This window comes from Numida meleagris, chromosome 6, assembly GCF_002078875.1.
Source record: "Numida meleagris isolate 19003 breed g44 Domestic line chromosome 6, NumMel1.0, whole genome shotgun sequence".
Taxonomy (NCBI): Eukaryota; Metazoa; Chordata; class Aves; order Galliformes; family Numididae; genus Numida; species Numida meleagris.
Window position 1 is genome coordinate 57,609,163 of NC_034414.1, and position 25,391 is coordinate 57,634,553.

General features: G+C 47.6%; 1 protein-coding gene across 6 annotated transcripts in view; it reads right to left on the bottom strand.

The window, feature by feature from the left end:
• The window catches only part of KTN1 (kinectin 1), an 82,863-nt gene that overhangs the window by 46,301 nt on the left and 11,171 nt on the right, over positions 1–25,391 (bottom strand). For 5 of the 6 annotated variants that reach the window (XM_021401271.1, XM_021401273.1, XM_021401272.1 and 2 more), the window contains exons 2-5: positions 8,509–9,058; positions 6,718–6,855; positions 4,447–4,614; positions 1,887–2,017 (exon numbers count right to left, since the gene is read on the bottom strand). In XM_021401271.1, coding sequence (XP_021256946.1) covers positions 1,887–2,017; positions 4,447–4,614; positions 6,718–6,855; positions 8,509–9,025 — 954 coding nt within the window. In that variant the 5' untranslated portion in view covers positions 9,026–9,058. Of the gene's footprint in view, positions 1–1,886; positions 2,018–4,446; positions 4,615–6,717; positions 6,856–8,508; positions 9,059–16,375; positions 16,477–25,391 lie in introns of all 6 variants that reach the window. The other variant, XM_021401270.1, reaches the window with a different exon arrangement.

Sequence of the window (25,391 nt, forward strand, 5' to 3'; positions counted from 1 at the left end):
AATGGGCTTGGCTGGAGCTCAGAATAGGCTAGAGAACAGAATGGGAGAGAGCTCACAATGGGCTAAGCTAGAGCTCAGAATGGGCTAGAGAACAGAAAGGGAGAGAGCTCATAATGGGCTGGGCTAGTGCACAGAATGGGATAGAGAACAGAATGGGATAGAGATCAAAATGGGCTACAGCTCAGAATGGGCTAAAGAACAGAATGGAACAGAGACCACAATGGGCTGGGCTAGAGCAGAGAATGGGCTGGAGCACAGAATGAGCAGGGCTAAAGCACAGAATGCNAGAATGGGCTGGAGCACAGAATGAGCAGGGCTAAAGCACAGAATGCGCTGGGGAGCAGAATGGGCTGGGGAGCAGAATGGGCTGGGGAGCAGAACGGGCTGGGGAGCAGAACGGGCTGGGCTCGGGAACAGAACGGGCTGGGCTCGGGAACAGAACGGGCTGGGCTCGGGAACAGAACGGGCTCGGGAACAGAACGGGCTCGGGAACAGAACGGGATAGAGCTCACAATTGGCTGGGCTAGCGCTCAGAATGGGCTAGAGAACAGAATGGGAGAGAGCTCACAATGGGCTGAGCTAGAGCAGAGAATGGGCTAGAGAACAGAATGGGCTAGAGCTCACAGTTGTCTGTGCTAGAGCTCAGAATGGGCTAGAGCACAGAATGGGATAGAGCTCACAATGGGCTAGAGCACAGAATGGGATAGAGCTCACAATGGGCTAGAGCACAGAATGGGATAGAGCTCACAATGGGCTGGGCTAGAGCACAGGATGGAACAGAATGGGCAGGGCTACAACACAGATGGGGACGGGGCACAGGAGGGGACGGGGCACAGGAGGGGACGGGCTAGAGCACTGAACGGGCTGGACCAGAGCTCACACGGTGCCACAGCTCACAAGGGGCCAGCGCTCACACGGGGCTGGGCTACAGCTCAGAATGGGCGAGAGCACAGAATGGGCTGGGCTAGAGCTCACAAGGGGCCAGCGCTCACACGGGGCCAGAGCTCACAAGGGGCTGGGCTACAGCTAAGAATGGCCTAGAGCTCAGATTGGGATAGAGCCCAGAACGGGATAGAGCCCAGAACGGGACAGAGCTCAGAATGCCCTGGGCTACAGCTCACAAGGGGCCAGAGCTCACACGGGGCCAGAGCTCACACGGGGCCAGAGCTCACACGGGGCTGGGCTACAGCTCAGAATGGGCTAGAGACCAGATTGGGATAGAGCGCAGAACGGCCGGGGCTAGGGCGCAGAATGGGTTAGACTGCAGAATGGAATGGGACAGAGCGCAGGCTGGGCCGGGACGGGGCACAGGCTGGGCTAGAGCACAGACTGGGCTGGGCTAGAGCACAGAATGGGAGAGAACTCAGAATGGGCTGAGCTGGAGCGCACAACGGCCTGGACGGGGCGCAGCACATGCTAGAGCACAGAACGGGCCGGGCCCGAGCACAGAATTGACTAGAACACGGGCTGGGCTGGGCTAGAGTACACAGCCACAGAACTGTTGATTTTTTTCCTTTATTTCTATTACAGGTTTTCCTACATATTTGTGAGGGACGACTCCTGAAGTCACCAGATAGCCTTCCCCTATGCCAACACACTGCGTCAGCTGCAGCAGCCCTACGTTACATACCTTCTACTGATGGTTACGGCTGCCCTTTATGAGCAGTTAGGAGCCATCAGCCTGTCTAGCCAGCCCTGGCAGATGGCAGCTATCTGACAACTGCCTTCTGAATGTAAAAGCAAGCACAGACCAGCTGGAAAGAAAAATTCTTCCAATGCCATAACGCAGAAATAGAGACAAAATATCAATTAGCTCTTTTGACAGTGGCTCCTCCAGTTTCCACCCATTTAAAAGCCTTCTCTCCCCCACACCCGTGGACATTCACCTTTTGTAAGATGTCGTGAATTGGACCAGACTTTTCCTTTAACACCTCCACTACACAACGGGCCTCATCTTCAGTGAAGATCATATTCTTCATGGCCATTACAAAGTCCTTAAATTTTACTTCAGCGTTCTCTGCAACACAGAAGGGAGGATATATTTACTTTGGACTCGGTACAGAATTATTTCTTTTGCCTTGAAACAGCATGTGATGGGGTATCATTATGCATTATATTTAATTTCAGTCTGAAATGCCAAGAAGCAAAAGGTCGCGAGCATTCAGCTAAAACAACATAACTCAGATTTAAATCTGATAACAATCTGCCAGCTGACAGTTTTGGGAAAAAAATCCCATCGCTTTGTTTGTACAGTTGGTAACATTTATAGTGTCGCTAGCAAGAAGACAAAGCACAACACAGATTTGGGGGAAAAAATAGCACAAATGTGAAAATTCAAAGAGTTCTTCCCAGCGTATTATGACAGTAATTCAAACTGAGCTCCCAATTTAGAGGACAGCCTCGCTCCAAAAGCAATATGCAGATGACAGCGCAATGAATTTAAGTGGCACATTTCTGATTACAATACATGGAACCAGAAAAATATTCCATCGGCCTAAGTTTGGAAATGAAGTGCTGCAGGAATTCAGCAGCAGGCAGACAAATCAGTGAGATCCATCTTAACTGCTGATTCTGTAAGTGTTTAAAAAGACACAAACAGGCAGTGCACTCCACATCAACCATGCTCTTACAGAAACAAAATAGTTTTTCATTAGAAGAACAAGCTGCACACACATAAGTCATTAGGTGGCCCCCTAACTTAAGGAAATGGAAGCACAAGGCTGAGGCACCCAATATCTCTGTCAAACTAAAGTATGCCAAGAGATCGGAAGGGAATAAAGGGAAAGTAAAAGCTTAAAAACGATGCTTGGTTCAGAAAGCGTCCCAGAGATAACGGGGAAGGGTCCAGCTTTCTCACCACAGCTCTGAATGTGATACCAAACCACAAGGCCAACCCAAATTCCCCCAGAGAATAAAATGTAAATGAAAAATAGGAAACTCAATGCTGGCGATATTAAGCCTGTAGGAGAAATTATTGAGCGTGAAAACAGATTACTGAATAACAGTCCAGGGAGTTGTGAGGGAAGCCCTGAGGAATTCTAGCACACCCTGTCCTTGTCCTAAACCCAACTCGGTCTTGGCCACAGACTTCAAATCATGTCATTGCTGCACTGACATCATCAATGATGCTTTTACCAGGAACATACAAACATCCTGAGACCAGAGTCTGGTATGCTGAGAGTCTACAGAAACTAGGCTTGGACCAGCCCGAGCCCTGGGCTCCCTGAACAGAGGAAGAGCCTTGCCCTTGCAAGAAGCTTACAGTTAGAATACAAGAAGATTTCTATATTGGGAGGGCAAATCCCAGCTGACACAGAAGAATTAGAAGCTCACATAGAAGGTTACGGCTTGCAAGGAAACGAGAAGGGACTGCTGCGCAGGGGAGGCTTCGATGCCCCACAGCAATAATACACAGCCATTGAGTTGGAAGCACAAGAGGAGCCTCAGGCAAGTGGGAATCCAACCCAGGTACCACAGAGAGTTGCCAAGAAGAATTCAAGTGTGCATTTTTGAATATAAGTCTGAAACCAGAAACTGCAGTGAGTCGCTAGGCAGGCAACACAGAGAGCCAGTCCTCTGAACAAGCCTGAACAGGGAACCACTGCCCGGCTGCTTGGCTCCTTCTGCCCACAGATTTAAGGGTCTCAGCAAGCCTGTCATGCTCTGAGCAGGTCCCTGACCTATATGAAGTCTCAGTGGGACATGATGCTCAGGAGTCGCACCAGACTTCCCTGGGAAAGTATGAAGGAAGCCCCCCCTGCTCCCCAGCCACTTCCAAGTGCATTCAAAGGAAAATTCAGCATCTTGGTGGAAACCAAGAGATTTGCACTCCACCGACAGTTCGCTTCAGCTAACTCTGTGCTGCACTCAGGTATCTGCTGGCTGGTTGGCCCAAAGTAACTTTAGAACAGTAGGAGAGCATACAGCCTGCACTCCCAGCTCAGGCAGACCTCAAGAGCCCATGCAGAAACCTCCTGCTTTGGATCCCAGCACTGTTAAGGATGCCTGAACTACACTGTACAACTAGGAACAGGAAAGAAAACGCTGGTGATACTGAGCCCCTAGCAGAAATTATCGAGCATGAAAAACAAATTGCTGAATAACAGCCCAGGAGGTGGGGGGAAGCACTGAGAAATTCTAGCACACTCTCTCATGTGCATCTGTGTGGTCTGTGATCATCCATTCGCTCACTGTGAGGACACAAAAGCCTACAGTCAGCATTAAAAGGATTCAGATGGAGCAAAGCCCTTTCAGCAGTGCCAAAAACAGTAGAGAAGTGAACACAGACAAGAACAAACAGCGTCCTGCAGCCACAAGCGTTCTCCTCGAATCCTTTCTGATTTGCTGGGAAGAAAGGATTTCTCTCCCCACACAAAGCACACTCGCTCCCTGATCACACTTCCAGACAGTTGATGCCCAAAGCAAACCACATTATCAGCTTCTTACCTTTATCAGTTTCATTCTTCATTTTCTTGCCACCGCTCTTCTGGATCCCTTCATTCATGTTTTGTTTTGCTACTTCCACCACTTCTCTCTTTTCCAAAGTGCCAGCATCAGAGTTATCCATCAAAGGAATGTAAGTAGTGGGCTGAATAAGAGGTTCATCCACCAAAACTGCAAGCAGAAGTCCACAGAACAGGTTAAAGCTTTTTAATAATAATTAACTTCAACATACAGACAAGGAGCACAACACCTCAGCGAGTTGGATTACCACATCTCTAACCTCAGTCGTTAGTTAGTTACATGCTATTATCCTTCACAGCTTAACTCATTAATGCTCTTTAGGTAAGTTCATTAAATAAAGGTCCCTAATTTATAATTACTAAATAACTCCAATTAAACTTACATTTTCAAAGGTGTTTTTAGCGTCAGGAGAAGTAGCAGAGAAGAACTTCTACATTTTGACTTTTGCTTCACTTTGTCATTAGAGCTGCATACAGCATCCATGAGACTGGTTTACTTGGGGCTGCATATGAAATGCATGCAGCACCCTGAAACATGAATACAATCATGTCTATCACTCCTATTCTTTTAAATGCTGGTACCTTACAGCCAACATTTGCACCCACATTACATCACCAGTGACCTCTACCATTCAGGCAGAATGTGTGTTAGAGGAAGCAATCAGGCTTATTTCCCACACAGACTCAACTGTACCTAATGAAGATATCTCATCTGTCAGAGCAGGCTCCAGGCACCATTAGTATTCAGAGACACCCAGAGGTACTGACTGACCTCAGTCCCTATGCACACAGCACTGTATTAATGCAGTGAGAAAGCCTCTGCCTAAAGAGCTGCTCAGTCTGCTCTGCTGAATCAAAAAGCAGAGGAGGGGAGAGGAAGAGCAATAGACATGGGATGACAGATGCAGCCAGCGACGGAGCTGGACTCGGGGTTTGCCCAGGGCATGCTCCCTGCAGCACACAAGCCATTCTGCACAGAGCCATGCTGTGGTGGGGAAGCTCATGGATCCACCCAGCCCAGCTGAAGGGCTGATGGAGAACAGAGGCCATGCAGTGAGCTGGAGAGAGGAGGAAACAGATGGGGTACAAGTTTTCAGGCATCGGCACAACACCAATGTGCCTTCCTGGCTCCTAGAGAGATGGTTAGAAAATGCTTTTACATACCATCTGGCTTATTTTTCTCCTTAAAAAGCAGCCAAACCTTCAATGTAACTTATTAGTATCTCCCCTCTTAAGCAGTGAGCAAACACATGCACGTACATGACAAGCACAGGAGTGAGAAGCCCCCTCCAGCAGAAATATCCACCTCCCCATCCTGTCAGCATCCTCAACTTTTTGAGGTTTCTCTTTATTATCTTCCCCTCCTTGTTGCAACCCCTTCCTTTCAAAAAGCCCACCTAATAGCTGCGAGACACTCAGTGGTGCCAGTCTGAGGGACATGGCTTAGAGAGCATGGTGGGGATGAGATGGTTGGAGTGATGATCTTAGCGGCCTTGTCAGACCTTGACGATTCTACGACCTAGGCCCTATCAACCTGACCAAAACACCAAAAGCATAGCGAGTGACACTGTCCACACCAGGAGCTGTCCACCAGCTGCCAGCTTCTTCAGAGCTGTCCCAGTGAAGAACAGTTTTGAGAAGCTAACAAGGTGGCCTCAGAGAACTTCATGGTCACGCTCTTCCCAAATGCCACAGACACAACAGCACTCATTGTAAAAGACTGAAATACAGAGGCAGACTGAGCCAAGAGGAGACAAGAAACAGTATCTTGGCAGAGAGCGAGAGATGACGAACAGTAAGGGCCTTGACAGCAACGATGAGCAGTTTATGTTGGAGCAACAGCTAGCTAACAAAAGGACAGTAAGAGAGGAACGTGGTCAAAGCAACTGACTAAAATAACTGCTGTCTTGTTCTGGGCAGATGACTGCAGCCATGCAGACGTGCCTTGCTCAGAGCAACTTAGAGCCTGGTCAGCTTACTCCCTGCATCAATATAATATTACTCCTCAATTCGAGCGTGGATGTTTGGATCCAAAAAGCTCAACAAAATTCAGTGTTATCCCACATTCATTGGTACCAGAGGTTCATAAAATAAAGACCAGAATATCAAGCTCTTTCTTACCTGGAATTCCTGCTTTTTCAAATTAAAAAAAAAAAAAGATATTCTTCTACAGCTTCTTTCCCAAAAGTACAGACAGAAAAAGGTTTAACAGTCAGATATGTCTGAACTAATAAGAAACCCTCAGTATTCTCACCATTATCAACTTTCTGCTTCTTTGCAGAGGCTTTCTTCTTTCCCGATACATTTTCTTGTTTTATCTCCTGGTGGAGCAGCACAGGTTCTTGCTTTTTGGCAGGAGATGCAACAGAATCAGTCTTAGTATCTTGCTCATCTGTAACAGACAAGTGAGACAACATGCTCTTCCTTACACTCTTCATTATTACTTTTTAATCAGGAGATCTAAATCACTCCCAGAAAAAAAGAAACTCGTGTATTTTAAGTGAGAATGCAAAGTTACACATATATACCTGTTAACACACACCCAAGCACACACACTTCCCATATCAGATGAGACCACAAAGCAAAAGAAAGGTTTTAGCAGTGTCAAGGACCACAGCACTGAGTGGTTTGGCAGACAGGAATTTTATCTGCGGGCAGAACACGGGTAATGAAAAGTAGTAATTTAACAAACCCAGTTCAGGTTATACTGCAACAGAGCACACAGCACGTGTTACCCGGATTAGTTTCTTATCTGCAGGAAGCATTCCCTCCCCCCATTCCATGAACACACTTGTGCATGTTACACACACACCCCAACAGCTACCAGGACTGTGAGAAGCAGAAAATAAGTGTTTCATGTTAGGGAACTGTTCTTTTTAAGAGTTATTTCAAGAGAGAGCATTTTTTGGTTGGTTCTGGGTTGTTGGTTTTTTTTGCTTCATTTTTCATCTTTTTTGGCCAGTAGGTACTGTATGATGTGCTTGCCAGAGCTGACACACACAGCACAGGGCTATGGTGTTAGATCACATCACTGGGGGGGAAGAGTTGTGGCTGCCCTCAGAGCAGTGGTTGCAGACCACATTTTAACCACGCCACAGAGATTTTTGGAAAGCACCCACAAGCAAGATTTGATACTTTTTTTTTTTCCTTGCTGATTAGTGGGTGGGTCTTTTTCATTAAAAAAAAAAAAAAAGGAAAAATAAATCACCACATCAAGCAGCAATGTCACTTTTTTCTTCATTCCCTGTAGCGAGCCTGTCATATCACTAGTTACATTGTCTGCAAATACTTTGTTTTTCACTTATTTCTGAATGTTCTTGTTTTTCTAGTGTTCCCTGTATGGAAGCCTACGTGTTGACTTTTGCTGAGCACACGTTCAAAATGGTCACAAACACTTCTGACTACAGCTCTCAGCCTGTTCTAAGTTGGATGCTTCTGTTGTTCAGTTGCGATGGCTAATCTGGGGGGCAGCCTGACATCCATTCTATTTAGTTATAAGGGTGTAAGAAGTGGGAAGCAGCTTTTAAGTGCTTCTTTTCGCAAATCAGACACCAAATACCTTTTTGTACATTAAGCCTGCACTTGGATAGTGATTTATTTTGCATGCTCTGGTATGGGGCTGCCCTACAGGTCCTTACTTATCAGAGCAAGCGCTCTTAGAACTTCACTTTTTTTCCATAGCTTGACATCAGAATGCACAGAGCAAACATTTAATGACTTTTCCGGGAATCAGAATTTTGACAGCTTGAGAGCAAAGTAGTCAAGCCATAGAGGAAAGGAGAGAGACATGCTATTCTGTTTCCCTCAACAGCCTGTAGTGGAAGAAAGTCAGGATGGGAGAAGGAAACCTGGAGCATTGCTGCCAGATGAAAAAAGAGGGGAAAAAAAGCAACAGCTCATAAAAAGGAAAAAAGTTAGAAGTGAGCTTTGCCCCACAGAGATCAGGCAGAACAGTTCTGAGAGAGACGCTCTGTGGCCTTGCAAGAAGCAGAGCACAGTTGTGGCGTTCTGTGCAAGAAGCGTATGCAACGTAAGGTACACATGCCATTTTTCTGCTTCTTCTGCCCAGGCTTCTTCTTAGATGCTGCTGGTTCGGATGGTGGAGTGGGCTGTTTTGTAACAGGGACTGGTTCTACTTTCTTGCCTGAAGACTTGGATCCTTCCGACTCCTTAGTTACATGATCATCTTGAGCTGCCTTCTGCTTCTTCTCCTTCTTCTTCCGTTCTCTGATGCCAGCAGATGCCTCAGTCACACTCAGGGGAGCAGGACCAACGTGCTCTTCATCCGTACCCAGGGCGTCAGAGAGCTTGAAGTCCCGAGGCGTGCTTTCAGAGTCAGATTCATGGATGTTCCCATTCTGAGCTTCTTTCTTCTTCTTGTTCTTCTTCTCTGTTTTCTTTTTATCACTCTTGGTTGGTGGAAACTTTAGGTCCCTTTTCTGCTTCGCGAGGACTTCATCATACAATGTTTCTTTCATAAACAGCCAGAAGAAGAGAAAGATGACTGTAATAACCACAGAAGGAATGAGGATGATGAAGTAGGTAGACTCGTAAAACTCCATTGTGCTTTTTCTTAGCTATACTTTAAAAAAAATCTGCAAGGCAAAATGAAACAAGAATTACTTTTTGACAATGTATTCCTCAAGACTTTTGCCACCAGTTATAACAACAAAAGAAGCTGTGTTTCAGAAACATCTTAAAGTAGATTATAATGACATTGTTAAACTATATCAATGATGAATAACTTCTGGAACCATCTACCATTTATTTTAAAGCTGTTAGCCTTCATAGGAAGACACTGCAGGCTGTAAGGCTGATGATCTCAAAGAGGGCAGTTCTCTTTCCTCACATTTACTCATCTTCCTTACCTCCCATCCCAAATGCATTTTATTAACTTAAAGCTTTTGATATCAGAAACACAGGAGACCACAGATTCAGAGGCTGTGAAACAAGGACTCGCAGAGCAATGCTGATTCTTTTTAGATCATTTTTTTTTCCCACCTAAATCAAACATCCTGAATTAAGATTGTCACGGCAAGCGGGAGCTAGGCTTCAATTTTTGCCCTCAGATTTATGAAAGTTTCAGCAGTAGGATGAGGAGAAGAAGGGAGACAGGTCTAACCTGTAGTCAAACATGATCTTTTTTTTTTCCCCCTCCAAAACTGCTTTTCAAAGTCTAAAACCCAGCTTTAAGCCCATGAAAATTCCACACGTTCATAGGAAAGCAGGAAGACCTGATACTTATTTTGTGCATGTAACAGCATAAAACTTCCAGGGTAGGAACAGACATGAGGAGGTTTGGGGTTTGGTTTTGTTTTGTTTTTTTTTGGTTGGATGTTTTTTTTTATATTTAAAAAAAAAGTCAGAATTAAGGTTAAAAATAGTTCTGGAGCTGAAATAAGGCAAGTTCTCCCATTTCACAACACATCGCTACAAAGAGACCTAGATTTTTCCAAGCAGCATTCAAACCCTCTCCAGACAGTTCCAAGGAATAAAACGGAGCAATTGCTGAAAAAACACAATCAAAATTCCAACTAAGTGAACCCAACTCCTGATGCACTACATCAGTCTGAGAACTGCCATGGAAAACACACCCTTTCACCACACTTCCCCCTACACAGGAGACGACAACTCTTCAACTCAAGTTGGGAAACCCATTGGGGACCAAAGGAATCCAACCCAAGTTGTGTCCTCCACAACAACCTTTGTCACCCACCCGCAGCATCCCCTAACACCGCCAATATGTACAAAGGTCTCCGAAAAAAGCCCCTTTAGGGATGCAAAAATGGGAAGGGTCTAGAGGGGAAGATGTATGAGGAGCACGTGGGTCCCCTTGGTTTGTTGGCCCAGAGCAGAGGTTGAGGGGAGGCCTCATGGCAGCCTACAGCTCCTCACAGGGAGCACATGGGCCGCACTGAGCTCTGCTCTCTGATGACAGCAGTGGTTTTTGCACAGAGTTGCTGTGATAATATATTTGTACAGGGCATTGAACAGTACGGAAAGCAAGGAGTGGGAGCTCTGATTTGGCTATTAAGTTAACAAAATAAACGGCTAACATTTCAATGCCCTAATTGTTCACTAGTTGTCTTAACGCTAAGTCTCCTCCCAGTTTGTGTATTTTATTTCCCGAGTACGCTTGATGAAAAGGTTTGCATCTGGAACTGCATCCAGCACGGAGTTTCTCAAGGGCTGCAAGAGTGGGAGGAAAAGATTGTCTTTTAGAGAGAAAAAGTGCAGGTGCATGAAACTAAGCGTGAGCTTTCAAAATGGTTAGCTGCATCTGTTTGCTAGAACCAGCTTCCTGCACCGAGTGATGTAACGTTAGTTATCACTTGAAGGAAACAGACCTTGAGAAAATTTGCCTCCACCAAAGTCAATATTGAATGTGTATGGGAGAAACTAATCCCTGAGGTAAATATGTGATTAAGCAGATTTTTCACAAGTGTCATTAAGTTGATCGTTACCGTACATTACTGCCACAATTACGGTATCTAACCACGAAGAGCCCAGAACATGCCTCCTCTGTCTTGTCAATGTACAAGCACACGGCTGGCCATGGTGACAGTGGTCATCAAGGTAGGACCAAGGACGAGAGAACCATGGGATGGTTTAAGTTGGAAAAGATCTTACAGCTCATCCAGCCTCAACCCTGCCATGGACAGGGACACGACCCACCAGCTCAGGGCCCCATCCATGGCCTTGGGCAGCTCCAGGGATGGGCACCCACAGCTCGGGGCAGCAGGGCCAGGGCCTCACCGCCCTCTGAGGAAAAAAGGGTAAGTAGATGGTGGTTGTCATTGAGACCAGAGAAGCCAGAAGTTTAACACAGGCTCAGCTGCAACATGCATCAGGCACGGCTACAGCTCAAGACACTTGGTTAACTCAGGTCCCCAGTTGTACCAGCCCCCAAAAGATGCCACAGCACGCTGTTAAGGAAACAAAGGCAAGTCTGATGGTCTCTATATGCTTTACCCAGAGCCAAAAAATGCTTTGGAAATTGTAATTAAAGCACGACTGTTCCCAGAAAGGTGAAGTTTTATTTGCCAAAGAGGTGTGTATGCAGCTGGGAAAGCCACAAATCTTACTGATTAGCTAAACACAAACAGCCACACTAAAATCTCTTCTGTTTTTTTTTCTGAGTCCAAAGCGAGCACCAGGTACAAGCTAAAGCTGTGATGTCCTGGAACAAACACCCAAATTTGCCTTCCCAGCCCAGCATAAGCAAGGAGATCACTGCCCCATCCCTGGAGGTGCCCAAGGCCAAAGGGATGGGGCCCAGGATGGCCTGATCTGGTGGGAATATCCAGCCCATGGCAGGGCGAGGGACTAGGTGGGCTTTACGGTTCCTTCCAACTCAACCATTTAAGCATCACCTCCCGGAGCACACCGATGCCAGCTCGTAGGCAGGATGCTAAAGCGATGTCCTTTACAACCTGCTCCTCGCCAAGAGGTCTTTGCAAGGTGACACTCTCACTACTGGGTAAATGGGCAGGGGTTTGCCTTGCAAAGCTGCCAGCTGTCCTCCAGCAGTCTCCAATCATTAAACCAACTTCTCCATTGCCATTTATACTTCTGTATTTCCTCAACAAGCCACCTAGGAAGAAGCAGAAGCAATCTGTAGGGGAAAAAAAAAAATCCTATACTGTAATAAGAGAAACAGGACAGAAGCTCGTCCTGTTAAACCAGAAAAAAGTGAATGCTGCACAAACCTGAAAACCTCCCCGCATGAGCTTCAATGCTGTCAAGCTGCGGGCTGCACACACCCTCACTGGAGCTGAGAAGTGGCACAGAAACTTCAAGTTGCTTTAAATCTTAAGGTTATTCAGTTCAACAATCATCTGTGTATAATACCAAACCTGGAAAAGCACAGGGCACAAGTGACGGAGCAGGTCAGTCCGTGCCCACGCAGCACTCATTCTGGGACAGGGGAACAAACCGCATCTGTCCCAGTCTGCACACAGACCCCATTTCCCACCCAGCATTTGACAGAAGAATTGCATTTGTGTTCTCCTGAACAGAGCCCACGCTGCAGAAACTACTTCTGAGCTCGAGCACAGTGTTACTGCTTGCACCTGACTTCCTCTGCTAGTTAACACTGGCCTGGATTTCCTAACACACCCTCTGCTTTCTGCATTTAACTCTCAGGTTTCACTCGGCACCGACACCGCATTTCACGGGGATATTCATTCAGTTTAGGTCCAGAGGATTAACTTACTTGGGAAGACAGAAATAAATTACAGCTCCATCTGGCTAATGAGTCACCCGTAGCTCAGCCCCAGCACGTTACGAGCACTGCTCCTACCAAAGCCTGGGTCTCGAGATGCATGTCATCTCCAGAGATCTGTGCTTCTAAAAACATAACATTAAATGTTGGGGAGAAATATAGGTAGTAAGGTGATTTTTTTTTTAAATACTAAGCTATTTAAGAGACACACACACACACCTTAGCTAAGGCACCAGCTCCTTTAATTGGGGTATTTCCCCAGGCATTTTCTCAGCAGCAGCTCTGTGAGACATGCAGGACAGATTTAAGACATGATGCACAGAGGACAGCCAGCCCCCACCACAATAAGGAGCTTTCCTGTGCTCATTGCCCAGCACACAACACTCAACTCAGTCATCTGCCTGGCAAAAGGACACAATAAAACCCCCCACATTCAACAGTCCCCAGAAGCACAGCAAGAAGTCCCTGAGGAGGAGCTGCCTTGTATAAATTGCTCAGAGATAACACTCTAACACTATTTTTCCCTTTAATCCATACTCAGCAGCATGCTTCATATTACCCAGCTGCAAATAGGATCATCCCAAAAACAGCTTCACTCCCAAACTCATCCTCCCACAGAGCTCTCCCAGCAACGTGGGCACTGGAAGGAGGAACTAAAGCCTGATTTGACACAGGGAACAAAATGCAGCAAGATTCTAAAACGCAACAGGTTCAGTTCCTCATCCATACAGCAGGAGCAAACAGCTCAGGTAATGCCTGAGCATCGTCTACCACAGGGCTCAAGACCACGGGAGAAGGGCTGCCTGAAACCCCAGAGATGGTTCATTCCATGTCAGCATTGCTACAGAGTTAGAACATAAAGGGTTTTCTTGGGGGGGGGGGGAGTGGCTGTTTGCTTTTTATTTATTTACAGCAGTCCTATAACATCACAGAAAAACCAACACGTTCTCTACACCCCAAGATGCGACGCTGAAGCCAGCAGAGCTCCTGCAACGTGACACGACAGCAGGCAGCAGTGAAAGCTGGGCCAGCACAGCAGGCAGGGATTGCAGTCCATCAAACTTGCCCCAAGCTCGTTAACACCTGACTAATTTCAGCAGGTAATGAGCCCTTGCAATGCCACGTCCTCCGCCTTCCTATTCCAGGCTTACACGTTCCCAAAACCACTCTGCTCTGCAAAGGAGTAGACTGAGGAATAGAGCATAGGAATAGAGTGAAGAATAGACTATACCCGAACACCATTTTAAAGGCAGAAAAATAAGACATTATGTGCATATCTCACCTGCCACCCGTGCAAAAGGCACAGCTCCCAGTAAGCTCGCACCACCTTCTTGCAGGTTGCCTTTTAAGCTGCACAGTTGAAAGGTGTGCAAAAAGAAAAAAAAAAAAGCACCCATAACCCAGAAAACTCGTAGGTCTAAACTGACCTGCAGCTTTGATCCAGATGGCAGAGTCCAACCCGCTTTTTTATATTAAACCCTGCTTCCAGAGCTGCACTTGACAGTCTGCTGGCAGAAGTCCTCTCAAAACCCAGAGCTGGGGCATAGCACAACAAACAGCAGTGCAAATTTGGAGGTTTTCATTTAAATACAGCCCCTGACAGCTTGACTTATACAGCAAGAGGAAAGCTTTAGTCACTAGCATTTACATACCGAGCCATTCACATATTAAAGTAACTCCTACTCAGGAAGAAGATCTGGTCAAGTGCGGCTCAACAGTGCTCATATCCCCCTCCCAACCATTAACAGCAAGAGGAGAAGACTTGTCAATAAATCTTTCCCTTCTTCGCTTGATTACACTGATACAATTAAGCCATTTGCAGAGCACGATCTCAGTGCTTCAAATACCCTCTAGGTAAATATTTTCCATTCCAAACGTGCCGCTGTTTGTACCATCTGTTGGGCTCTGCCTGCTCTCAGTTGCAGGATGTTAGTTAACAGAAACGCACGATTTATTGAATTCCAGAAAAGAGTAACTTTGCTTCAACTGAAGCCTTTTTATTTATTTTTTTTTCCCCACTCTTTTTAAATATAGCTTTTAGAGTCAACACCTTGAAAAAAAATGCAGCAGCAGCAGCCCTGCAGCTGATGAGATAAATCCCAGCTTGGAACTAACTTCAGTAAAAGCAGAGCAAGCAATCTCACATTTACACAGAGATAGAAACTCACACTGTGGGGCTGGCACAGAGTAGCCCAAGGGGCTGGAAATCCTCCTGTCCCAGTACCCCAAGCCCACCCAGACCCCTTTGGTGAACCCTTCTGGGGCTGCTGGCACCAGCACAAAGACACAGTCATCACTCGGGGCTGAAAAATCTTAAGAAAGAAAAGTTTGCTTGCAACTTTTGCAAAGGGATGTTATCTGGGACAAAAATCAGCACTTGGCAGGGGAGGCATCAGGGCCGGAGGAAAGTGTCCTCAGCCCCACCAGGCTGCACGTTTTCCCTTGAAATTCCATCTCCTAACACACAACGCTGATGTCAGTTTGAGGTCTTGCCGGCATCCCAAGCTGGGCAGCAGTACAGCCAAGGTCACTACCACAGAAGCTCCAAAGAGCCAAAATATCCCCAGCTGTATCTCTTGTTTGCTGTCACTTGCATTGCCTCAGATTGCACAGTTTATCAGCACCAAGGACTACGCAGCCAGCAACACTAACAGCAATGGTAAGGGAAGAGGAGCAGCCTTGCTGCCACTGTCCTGCCAGCAAGCACACTGAGCTAGCTGCACCCAATCAGCTGCGTAGAATGGCACAGGTAAGAAGGGACCTTACAGCCCCCCAGCCCCACTCCCTGCCATGGGCTGGTTGTCCCTCACCAGCTCAGGCTGCCCAGGGCTCCAGTCTGGTCTTGGGTACTCGCAGCTCTCTGGGCAGCCTGTTCCAGCACAATAAACCCAACATCAAGCTAAGGATCGAGCTAATGATCTTTGAGGTTCTTTTCAACCCAGGCCATTCTATGATTCTAAGCCTTAGCTTTGGCTCTCCAAGCAACGCAAACCTGGGTTTACATTCTCTCTCATGCCGTATTACCTTCTCTTTCTCAACCGTATCAGAGTAGGATTACCTACTAAAAATAAGAGACAAAGCTACCAGATTAATAGCCAAAGCCAAGTTTACTTTACTAGCCTGAAGAGCACTTTCTGAGTATCATGGGGTCTCCAGCAAGACAAGCCAGGCACAGATTTAAGGCAGGATTCTTGGGTCAGCACCTGAAATCTGTGTGCCCTGCACCTCGATGGGAAGGAGAACCAGGCCCTGCCCGTTCTGCTGTTCTGACCAGTTGTTGGGGAAGTTAGCAGAGGTTTGTACAAGCCAAGCTGATGCAAGAGTCCAGAACAGCTCGGGTTTACTACACACAAAAGCCATTTACACAAATTTTAAGCCATTATGCACCTTTACAAAGGCCTTCTGACATCTGCCCAGACTGCTGCATAAACACCCATCGCCACGCTCACCTCCACTGCTCACAGCCCCGCAGCTGCAGGTCAGTACCCTCACTGCACCCTCCTCATCCCCTCCTCCATCCGCTGACACAACGCAAACACCATCGTGCCCAGCTCACTACCACCAAAACCAGGCAGCTCTCAGCTGGGAGACTATCAGGCAATCTAACGCCCATGCAGTTTAATCCTCTTCTGACACAGCACTAAACTGTATTGGGCAAGAGTATTTCTTCTGAGCCACCTGCACCTACCTGGCAGGGCTCTGGGAGCTCTACTTGGTTCAAACAAGCTCTGTGGCACTTGTAGCCATGACGCTGCTCACTCTGGCCATAAACAAGCCTCAAATTCCATGCTAAAAGAAAAAAAAAGACACAACCCTAAGATCCCCTCTTGAGCAATTTGAGGCTGCTACGCTCCTTTTATCTCTATGGACGATTCAGCCTCCTCAAGCAAAGGGGGGCAGGGGAAAGCAGGTACAAGCAGCAGCTCCGTGGTACCTGAACTTCACTCGTGTTCTCACAGCAACCTGCAGAGAAAAACAGCTCGAGAGAAAGCTCTTCCCTTTTCCAGCGTATACACTAAATCTACCTAACGATACATTCTTGTATTACATACTTTGCTTATATTTAGAAAAATCAATGTAAAACTAAGGAGACAGAAACAAAAGCAGAAAAAGCCCTCAGCTCTTTTTTTTTTTTTTTTTAAATGTCTCTGCAGATTGCTGTGAAAGTATGAATGGAATCCAAGAACCAGGAGGCTCACTTAGAAAAGTGGAAAAAAAAAAACAAAACAGGTTTTTATAGAGGAGTCCAACCAGCAAAGGAAAAGCCCCAGGTGTGCTCCCTGCCCACAGATCCCTGCAGAAGCAGTGATTACCTCACAGGGCCCTGTGCACCCCCACGGCCTCGGGCACCTCCAGGGTTGGGGCACCCACAGCTCTGGGCAGCAGTGCCAGGGCCTCACTGCCCTCTGGGTAAAGAACCTCGTCCTCACTTCAAACTACAATCACCCCTCCAAGTTTAAAGTCACTCCGCCTTGTCCTAGCGCTATCAGACCATGTAAAAGGTCGCTCCCCTCCTGTTTGTAGGCTCCCTTTAAGTACTGGAAGGCTGCAATGAGGTCTCCTCACGGCCTTCTCTTCTCCAGGCCGAACACTCCCAGCTCCCTCAGCCTGTCTTTGTAGGAGAGGTGCTCCAGCCCCCTGAGCATCTTCGTGTCCTCCTCTGGACCTGCTCCAACAGCTCGGCATCCTTCCTGTGCTGAGGGCCCAGCACAACTCAAGGAGTTCTTCAAGAACTCAAGGAGCTCTCCTCCCGGTCTGCATACACACCCGGGATTGCCCCAACCCAAGCGCAACAAGAACAGTCTTCATTTATTGCTTGATTCCCCTAATTACAACCTAACTCAACCCTCGGCCACTGCAGCCAGACGTGTCAGCACACTCACTGGCATTTCTCCCGACACACCAGACAAGCTGTTCCCAACCTACCGCTCGCCCTGCAGGTCCCACAGCAAGCAAGCAGCAGTGGGGATGGAGCCACAGCAAGGCTCTGACCCTGCAGGGCTGCTGAGCGCTGCGGTCCCTCCAGTGGAACCAATTAACCTTCGGCCCTCCCCACCCCGACCAAGCAGCCCCACAACTGGGCTGTGCACACCCTGCCAGCCACACGATTGCCCTGCAAAGCTCCACCCACGATCAAGGTCTCGCATGGAAACGGGGAGTGGAGGTAATGGGGTAAAAGGCGGACGGAGCCTCGGCGTAAGTGAGAGAGCTTGGAAGTTTTCCTATAATAACCCGTCACCAACGTTTTCCTGCAAGGATACGTTACATTCATAGTGAGAGTATTAACTTCGTTCCTATTAGAATTTCTTTCCCCTTTAAAAAAAAAAATTAATCAGGCAAAGATATTTTTAGTCTGAATACCATAAAAGCAACTTCACCAAGACATAAATGCGTATTTAGTGGATAAAGAGCAGAAGTCATCTTCTGCCAAGGCAGGTATGAGCCCAGGAGAATTGGTTTAGCATTCAATTTCTGAACTGAAGCATGTGCCTGCAGTCCCCTACCCTGCTGCAAGAGGAACAAAGGAAAAGGAAATGACTAATCAAAGCAACAGCACATTAATATATTTTGGTATGTGGAAAGGGAAAATTGTAGTGCTTATTTTTAACATTCCCAACAGGGGAATGCACTTCCATACGTATGCCAGCCACCACGTAGCCTCAGCAGCTCTAAGGAGGGGAAAAAAAAAAAAAGAGTCTGAGTTTAGGCAAGGAGTTAGTGTTTTCTTCCACCTCCCTCCTAGCAGCCCAAGGCTCTGCATGCATATATATATATACACACAAAAATATGATTTCCATTCTGTGCTCCCTGCACCATGTGCCCCCACTGGAGGCTCTTAGGGGCAAACATGAGAACAGATCTGCTGTGTGCACAGGGCAGAAGCCCAAGGGGCCCTTGTGATAACCCAAAACGAGAGCTTTCCAAGCCCTCCCCCTAAAAGGGATCAGAGCCAGTCAGTGCAGTAACAGCCTGCCCTGGTCATTTGTGCACTGGGATGGCACAGCACAAACACTGCCGGTCCGCTGCCTGTCTGTCCGATTGCAATTGTTCCTCCACTTTGTAATTAAGGACTACAATTCCCCCTTCTTGCCAAGCCCCAGAAGGCTCGTTGTAATAAAACCATTTTAAATGAAGCCACTGCTGAACTGTAACGGTTCAGATCCCCGTAGCTCTGACACTATTAAATGCAAAAGAAGCAGCGAAACTAACGCTGAACGTTCTTGCAGTGGGCTTTGCAATCAGCCACCCTACGGGCTGCTGGAAGCCTGAAGCTTACGCAGGTCTTTATCCTGGTGCTGCAAAATGACAACCTCGGTCATTCCACCAGCAAGACCTCCCCATTATTTCTGTTCAGTCTGCTATACAAAGAGACTGGACCACTGACAAAAAAAAAAAAAAAAAAAGTGCTTCGTTAACCTTTCTGCAACTCAACGATCCCTCTGTTGAACAGCAGCAGACAAAAGGAGAAGCCACAGCAGAGGGATGCTCCATGTGAATTCCTAGAGGGAAATGCGACTGCCCTACCTTGGAAACAGGCAACAGGTTACAGGAGAGTTGTTAACAATTCATAGAGGGAAATCAAAACCCTCGAGTGATTGCGAATCGTATCTGATTGAGATGCTTTCATGTGGTTTCTCCTCACTACCCGAAGTTTCGAGATAAGGCATGGGTTAATGTCTCAGCAGTTGAGGATTTCAGCTTTCTCTAAAGAGAAAGTGCAATTGGTGCATCAAAGTTACTGTAAATGTGGCATAGATCTAGCTACATTAGAGCATCAGAAGGCAGCAATGAAACCAGTCTGCTACACCTCACATGCAGGCTAAACCTTGATAGTGCTTCAGCTCAAGTCTTTATCATTCTTCAGCTCAACAGGAGGGTGAAACCAGCAGGTTAAATTCTTCACCCCGCATAACACACATAGCACGTTGACAAAAGTGGGGAAAAAAAAACTTCCAGCACTTGAACAACCAAAGTTCACAGAATGCTAATAAATTTCCAGACATGCCAAGAGTTTAAAACTCGGGGGAATGCAGTTAGTTCTCAGCCCCATGACTTTAGAGGAGCAGCTTCAGCTTAGGCTAGATGATAGAAGGAATGCAGACTTGACATATAGAAGTCAGAGTTCCTCCAAGTTGACAGAGGCATCATAAATAGAGGCATCATCAACACGCAGAGCGCAGCTTCCAAACTTGGGCCTGTGATTCCCCCAGCCTCGCGATGCACAGCTGGGGAAGCACTCCATCAGCACGGCTATTTTTGCCTTCAGTACTACATCCCACAGTCATGGCTGAAGGAGACACAAAACTGCAGTAGGATTCTAACAGCCTGAGCTGGCACTGCTTGTTCTCCTTGCTTTCCATGCTCTGAACTAGCCCAGTGCCATACCCAGCCCGCCAGCTTCCTCCAGTCTTACCTCGCAGGGTGGGGCTGAAGGCAGAGGACAATGCTGGCATGGGAACAAATGCATCCGTGGCCTGTTCCTACCCATTTTTAACTGCAAGTTGGAAATATGCTTTCAGTCATCAAGGCAACGAGCTGCTCGGTGTGGCAGCAGCGTTGCCTGCAGCCTTCGTGTCCCAAGTCCCCTGGTTGCATAGCAGCCTCCTGCTCCCAGCTCAGCCAGAGGCAAAGCAGAGCCTGGGATTGCAGAGAATGTGCTGTGACAGATACAAGAGGCCTACAGCAGTCCTTTGCTAGCAGCAATCAGTGAGTAGTTTTAATTCCTGGTTACATTGTTGAGAAGAACACCTGCAAGCGAGGTCTGGATTTTATTACAATGGTGCATTAAATCTGAAAGCAATCGCCAGATGAAAACACTGTGTTGTATTTATAAATTCCTTCCAACACAGAGGATGGGTCAAAGTACACTGAGGACAGAATCTGATGATGGGTTTGCCACAACACTGCTGCTTTGACTTCCTGAGCCAGCAGACGTCTGCACCAAAGGATGAGCAGCATCCCACCACCAAGACTCACAGCTCAGCCAGGTTACCTGCTCCCAGGCACAGCTCTCCTTCCACACGTATCCTGAAGCATGGCATTACTCAGCACACGATAGCACCGGCATAGCTAAGCTCCTGATACCCTTAGAAAATACTACTAAAAAGCTTCAAAATGGTTGAGGAACAAAAAGCTTTAGAAGCAATCCTTATACACAGCATTAGCAGCATACAAATTACTCCGGCGTATTTCAAAGTATGAATTGCATTCTAAGGTGGAACTTTCAACTCTATATCAAAGCACAGTGTGAAGTTTAAGGAACTGCTGCTGAACTGGGCTGATTTCTCTACTGAGCCAGTGAAGCACTGAGGTTCTTCCCCATCCTCCTTCAAGAGGGGACACACAACCCATTTATCAAGGGTGGCACTGCAGGCTGGCATCATCACCCACCCCAAACACCCCCCGTGTTCCTACAGGCACCTCACTGCTAGAGCTGCACTGAATCTCCGTTCTTTCACCTCTCAGAGCACTTCTGCACAGCAACACACGCAGGAAGCAGCATGGCATTCCAGCACCTGGTCTCAAAGATCTGGAGCAGGGCAGTAAGCTGCCCTCCAGCACGAGAGGAAAGGCTCCTCCACAGCTTCTTCATGCCCTTTGATTATGCCTGAGCCACGCTGTGAAGCTCTCTTTGACCACCTTCCTCCTGGGGGTGTTGATTCCCAAGATGAGCAATGCTGAGGCTCGCTGGCATTGCTCTGAGCATTAGACATACTGTTCCCAGTTCCACGCACCGGTTCACTGCGTAATCCCATATGCAGCCTAGCACTGGGGGCTTACCAGCAGACAAGAACACGCTAGAGGTGCATTCCAAGTGCATCTCTATATGTTTCTGATTTCCTCCCCTCGCGACCATAAGGACTAACCTTGTAAGAGTGACTTCAAAGCTGCATTTCATTGTCATTGTCAGAGCTCTGAGTTCAAACCAATACCCTGGAAACGTCCCCTACAAACAGCCTCATAACACATGCACCACACTCCAAAGCAATCAGCTGAACTGAAATCAGTGTGCTCAGATATGAACTACAGCTTTCACGAACATCTAGGCTTGAGAACATGCTAGGGTGCTTTAAATAATAATAAAAAAAAACCCTAAAAACGCTCAGCAAAAGAAATGCAGAGCAATTCAGGTCATTTCCTTCATGCTTCTCTGGGTTCTCACTCTTTCTTTACCGTCCCACAGTCTGCTCCTCCTTTGGCATGCAAAGATTTAATAAATATTTCACAGCAATCACACAGATGCAAACTTAATTGCCTCCAACTTTGGTTACACCTCTATTGCTCCTGCAGTCTGTAATGGAGAGGAGGGATGAAGAAATCAATTTAGAAATAAGCATGCCAGACCCACAGCCATGAAATTCTTCCTTTGGAAGAATGGAAAAGAAAGAAAAGGAGGAAACCAGGGGGCTGAGGCATGAAAACACCTTATCCAGGATTTTCATTGGCTTTTACAACTTTTGAAGCAGAACCCATCGGTTGGCACTCGGTGCAGGGCTCAGCCTGCAGCCCACACGAGGCAAGCTGTAATCCTGCCTCAGCAACCCTCCCACCAATCCACGTGTTTAAGTGCATCAAGGAGGAGATGAGAGCCAACCTATCACCCCATAACCACCCTGTGAGCTCCCACCCATGCAGGGAAAGTCTCACACCGTTGTGCATTTTGTACCAGGCTCTAACGCATTAAAAGCTACTTTAAACAAAAATAAATCTGTTTTTACATATACACACACACTAAGCTGTAAAGAGGTTTACTAAATTTAGCACGCAACCCAATCCCAGCAGCGGTGTAGCAAGGGCTGCGGATATGGAAGTGACCTTAAGGGAAGGTAACAAGTGAGGACTGAAGGTAGTGCCTAGCAAGCAGAAATCCTAACACACCCCAATCCCTCCCTGAAGCCCAGTGGTTTCTAAGGTATTGAGATACTGCCTCTGTCTCCCTTCTGGGCAATGCTTTTCATTGGCAAGGACACTTTCCCAGCAAACATTAGGCCAAGAACCCCTCTCCGGTCAGTCTGAATATGGAGAAGTGACACTCAGGTGGATCTTTGCCACTGCTGTAAATACAAAACGAGGCAGCGTGGCTAATGTGAAAAAGCAGCAGTTTTTAATCAATCCATCTCAGCATAAGCCACGCATACTCCCAACAGGTATTTACACAAGCAAAGGTCAGTAGGTGTGAGCTGGGATGCAACGTTCACTCACGCACTCCGTTTGCCAGCAGCTTCCCAACATCACGCCCACCGAGAACCACAGACACCTCCTGGCCGGCGAGGAGGACGAGTCGAGCCCTCCCCCGTGGGTTAAACCAGGCAGCGAAGTTCCCTTCCAGCCCCAGGGGGAAGAGCCCTTTCTGCCACAGCACTGCTCAACTCAGAACTGAAAATGCCCTTTCAAAGGTTGTGTGCAATCTGCTGTAGTCCTTGTGCTTGCTGCTCGCAGCTGAGACCGAGAAGGGCAGAAGTGATACTGCAACGTGGGCCATGTCCCTGTTTGCAGGGCTTCCTTAAGAAGAAGGGAATCCCTACATAAAAGCCATGCTGGAACTCCACTGCACGTAAAAACGCATGCGCTAGCCTTACTTTCCTTTCTGTCACACAGGAAGGCAGGAACCTCCAACCTCCCCGTGTGCCAGGGCACCCAGACAGAACTGTGGCAGGCAGGTTCGGGTTCCCAGGAGAAGAAATCCACCCGACCCAGAGCGAGGAGCACAGCTGAGTCACAGCCCTGAAATACCCCTGCCACCGGGCACTCGCCTTGAGAGCCTGGGAACTGCTCACTTCCTCCCACAAACCGGGCTGCGCTGGTTTTGGCCTCGCTGAATGAAGGCGTTTTCAACTCAGAACTCCCCAGCGAACAGGCTGAGGGGAAAAAAAAAAATAAAAACAGTCATAGGCAGCGGTCAGATTAAACCAGGAACAACACAGTTATCAGCCGCCTGACATTACAGGCTCTCTTATCAGTCAGTCATGATTTGGTCCAATCCTGGCACTCTCCCCAAAGAGCTGAACCTTGTGCAATAGCTTAGTCATCATCTGCCTTGACAGCTACGCGCTTGCAAATGGATTACAAGTCCTCTCCGTGGCCCCTGCCAGCAGCAGTCTCCTTGCAGCACCCCCTCAGGGAGGGACAGCAGTGGGACCGTGCATGGCATGGCCCCCACCACCAGACAGCTCAAGAAGGGGATGCTTTCACCTCTCAGGCTCAGCAGCATCCTTCACACAGGGTGCACAAGGCACCTTTGCACGTGATGGCAGGAGCAGGACGTGCTAGAATTTGTCTCTGCCCTAGAACACCCCACCTGCCATTTCAAGTCCGCACGGGAGAAAGTAACTAGGAGCAATGCAGAATGAAGCCAGCGTTTCTGCTGTAAGAAATGCCTGTGGTGGGGATCGGAATCTGGATGTAAGAGAATGAGGAGCCCAAAATAACCAGGCTGGGTTGATATTGCTGTAGCTGTGACACAGCTCAGTGAGAGGTTACAGACACTGGACCGAGGGACTTCCCCTCTGCAGGATGGGAGCTGGATCGCGTTTGGAAGCATCGTGAATCACGGGCATAAATATACCATCCTTAAAAGCCTTCAACACCCACGTAATCCCAAAGCTTCATGCTCCCTGGGCCATTCAGCAAATGCTGAACGAGCTGGACACCAGTCAGCCTGAGGTTAGCAATTCAATTAGTAGATGTAGTCTAAAAAAAAAAAAAAAAAAAAAAAAATATGAGGAGTCACGTTTTGCTGAGCAACACTAAAACACCTCCTCTGACACAGCAAAAAAAGCTTTCTCTGACGCTCAACTCGTCACTCAACCTGAAGAAAACCAGCAGCTTTGTTCCAGAGCCTCGATTCCACAGCACGGAGCTGTTTCCCTCAGAAGGGCAGCAGGCAGCAACGTGCCTGCGCTCCAGTGATCTGCAGCATCACCCAGCCCCGAGCAGCTCCAGCCAGCAGAGCACACACAGCAGGGTCAGTCTGGCATAGGAAGGCGCCAGCCTGCACATTGCTTCCAGCACCGGGGTGTGCACAGCTCCAGGGGACCTCACCTGGAGATAAGATCGCTGCCAACGCTCGGACTTTGCAGCAGCACTTTGCCTCCGTGCTGGGTGAGCCCTGCAATAAGTGCCACTTTGCAGAGTTTACCGTTGTGCTTACACAGGACATGAAAGCCCAGTGAAGCTGACAGGGACAGCAGCAGTTCGCTGGTACCGCTGGTGGAGAGCAACGCTATTTGTAATAGGGATCATTAGGGCAGGAAAATGAGTAGCTTGCCAACGCTGCTAATTTACAGACACTTTCTCTGAGTTATTAGGCAGCCTCAGAGCAAGCTGAGATGAAGTTCAACTTGAAAAGTGAGAAAGCTGCTCCTCTAATACATAAGTCTTTGAAAGACAAGGGGAACAAACTGCAGCTGCTTCTGCTCAGCAAGAGGAATTTAGAGCTGTGAACGCTGATAAGCGAGGTAGGACACAAAGTACTAACAAAAACAAAGCATGTTACAGAAAACAAGGGGGAGAACTGCATGGAAGTAGTTCTTTTGCTTGTGATTAACCCAAAATCTCACCCCTCCTGCCCCTCCTCTCCCTCCCATCCCCCCAGACACTGCACAGCAAAACCCAAGGCTCAACATTCCTGAGCTACTTCTTTGCATCACATAGAAACAATATTCTTCATATTTGTGTTAGGAAGAGCCAGAAAGAACCTCCCA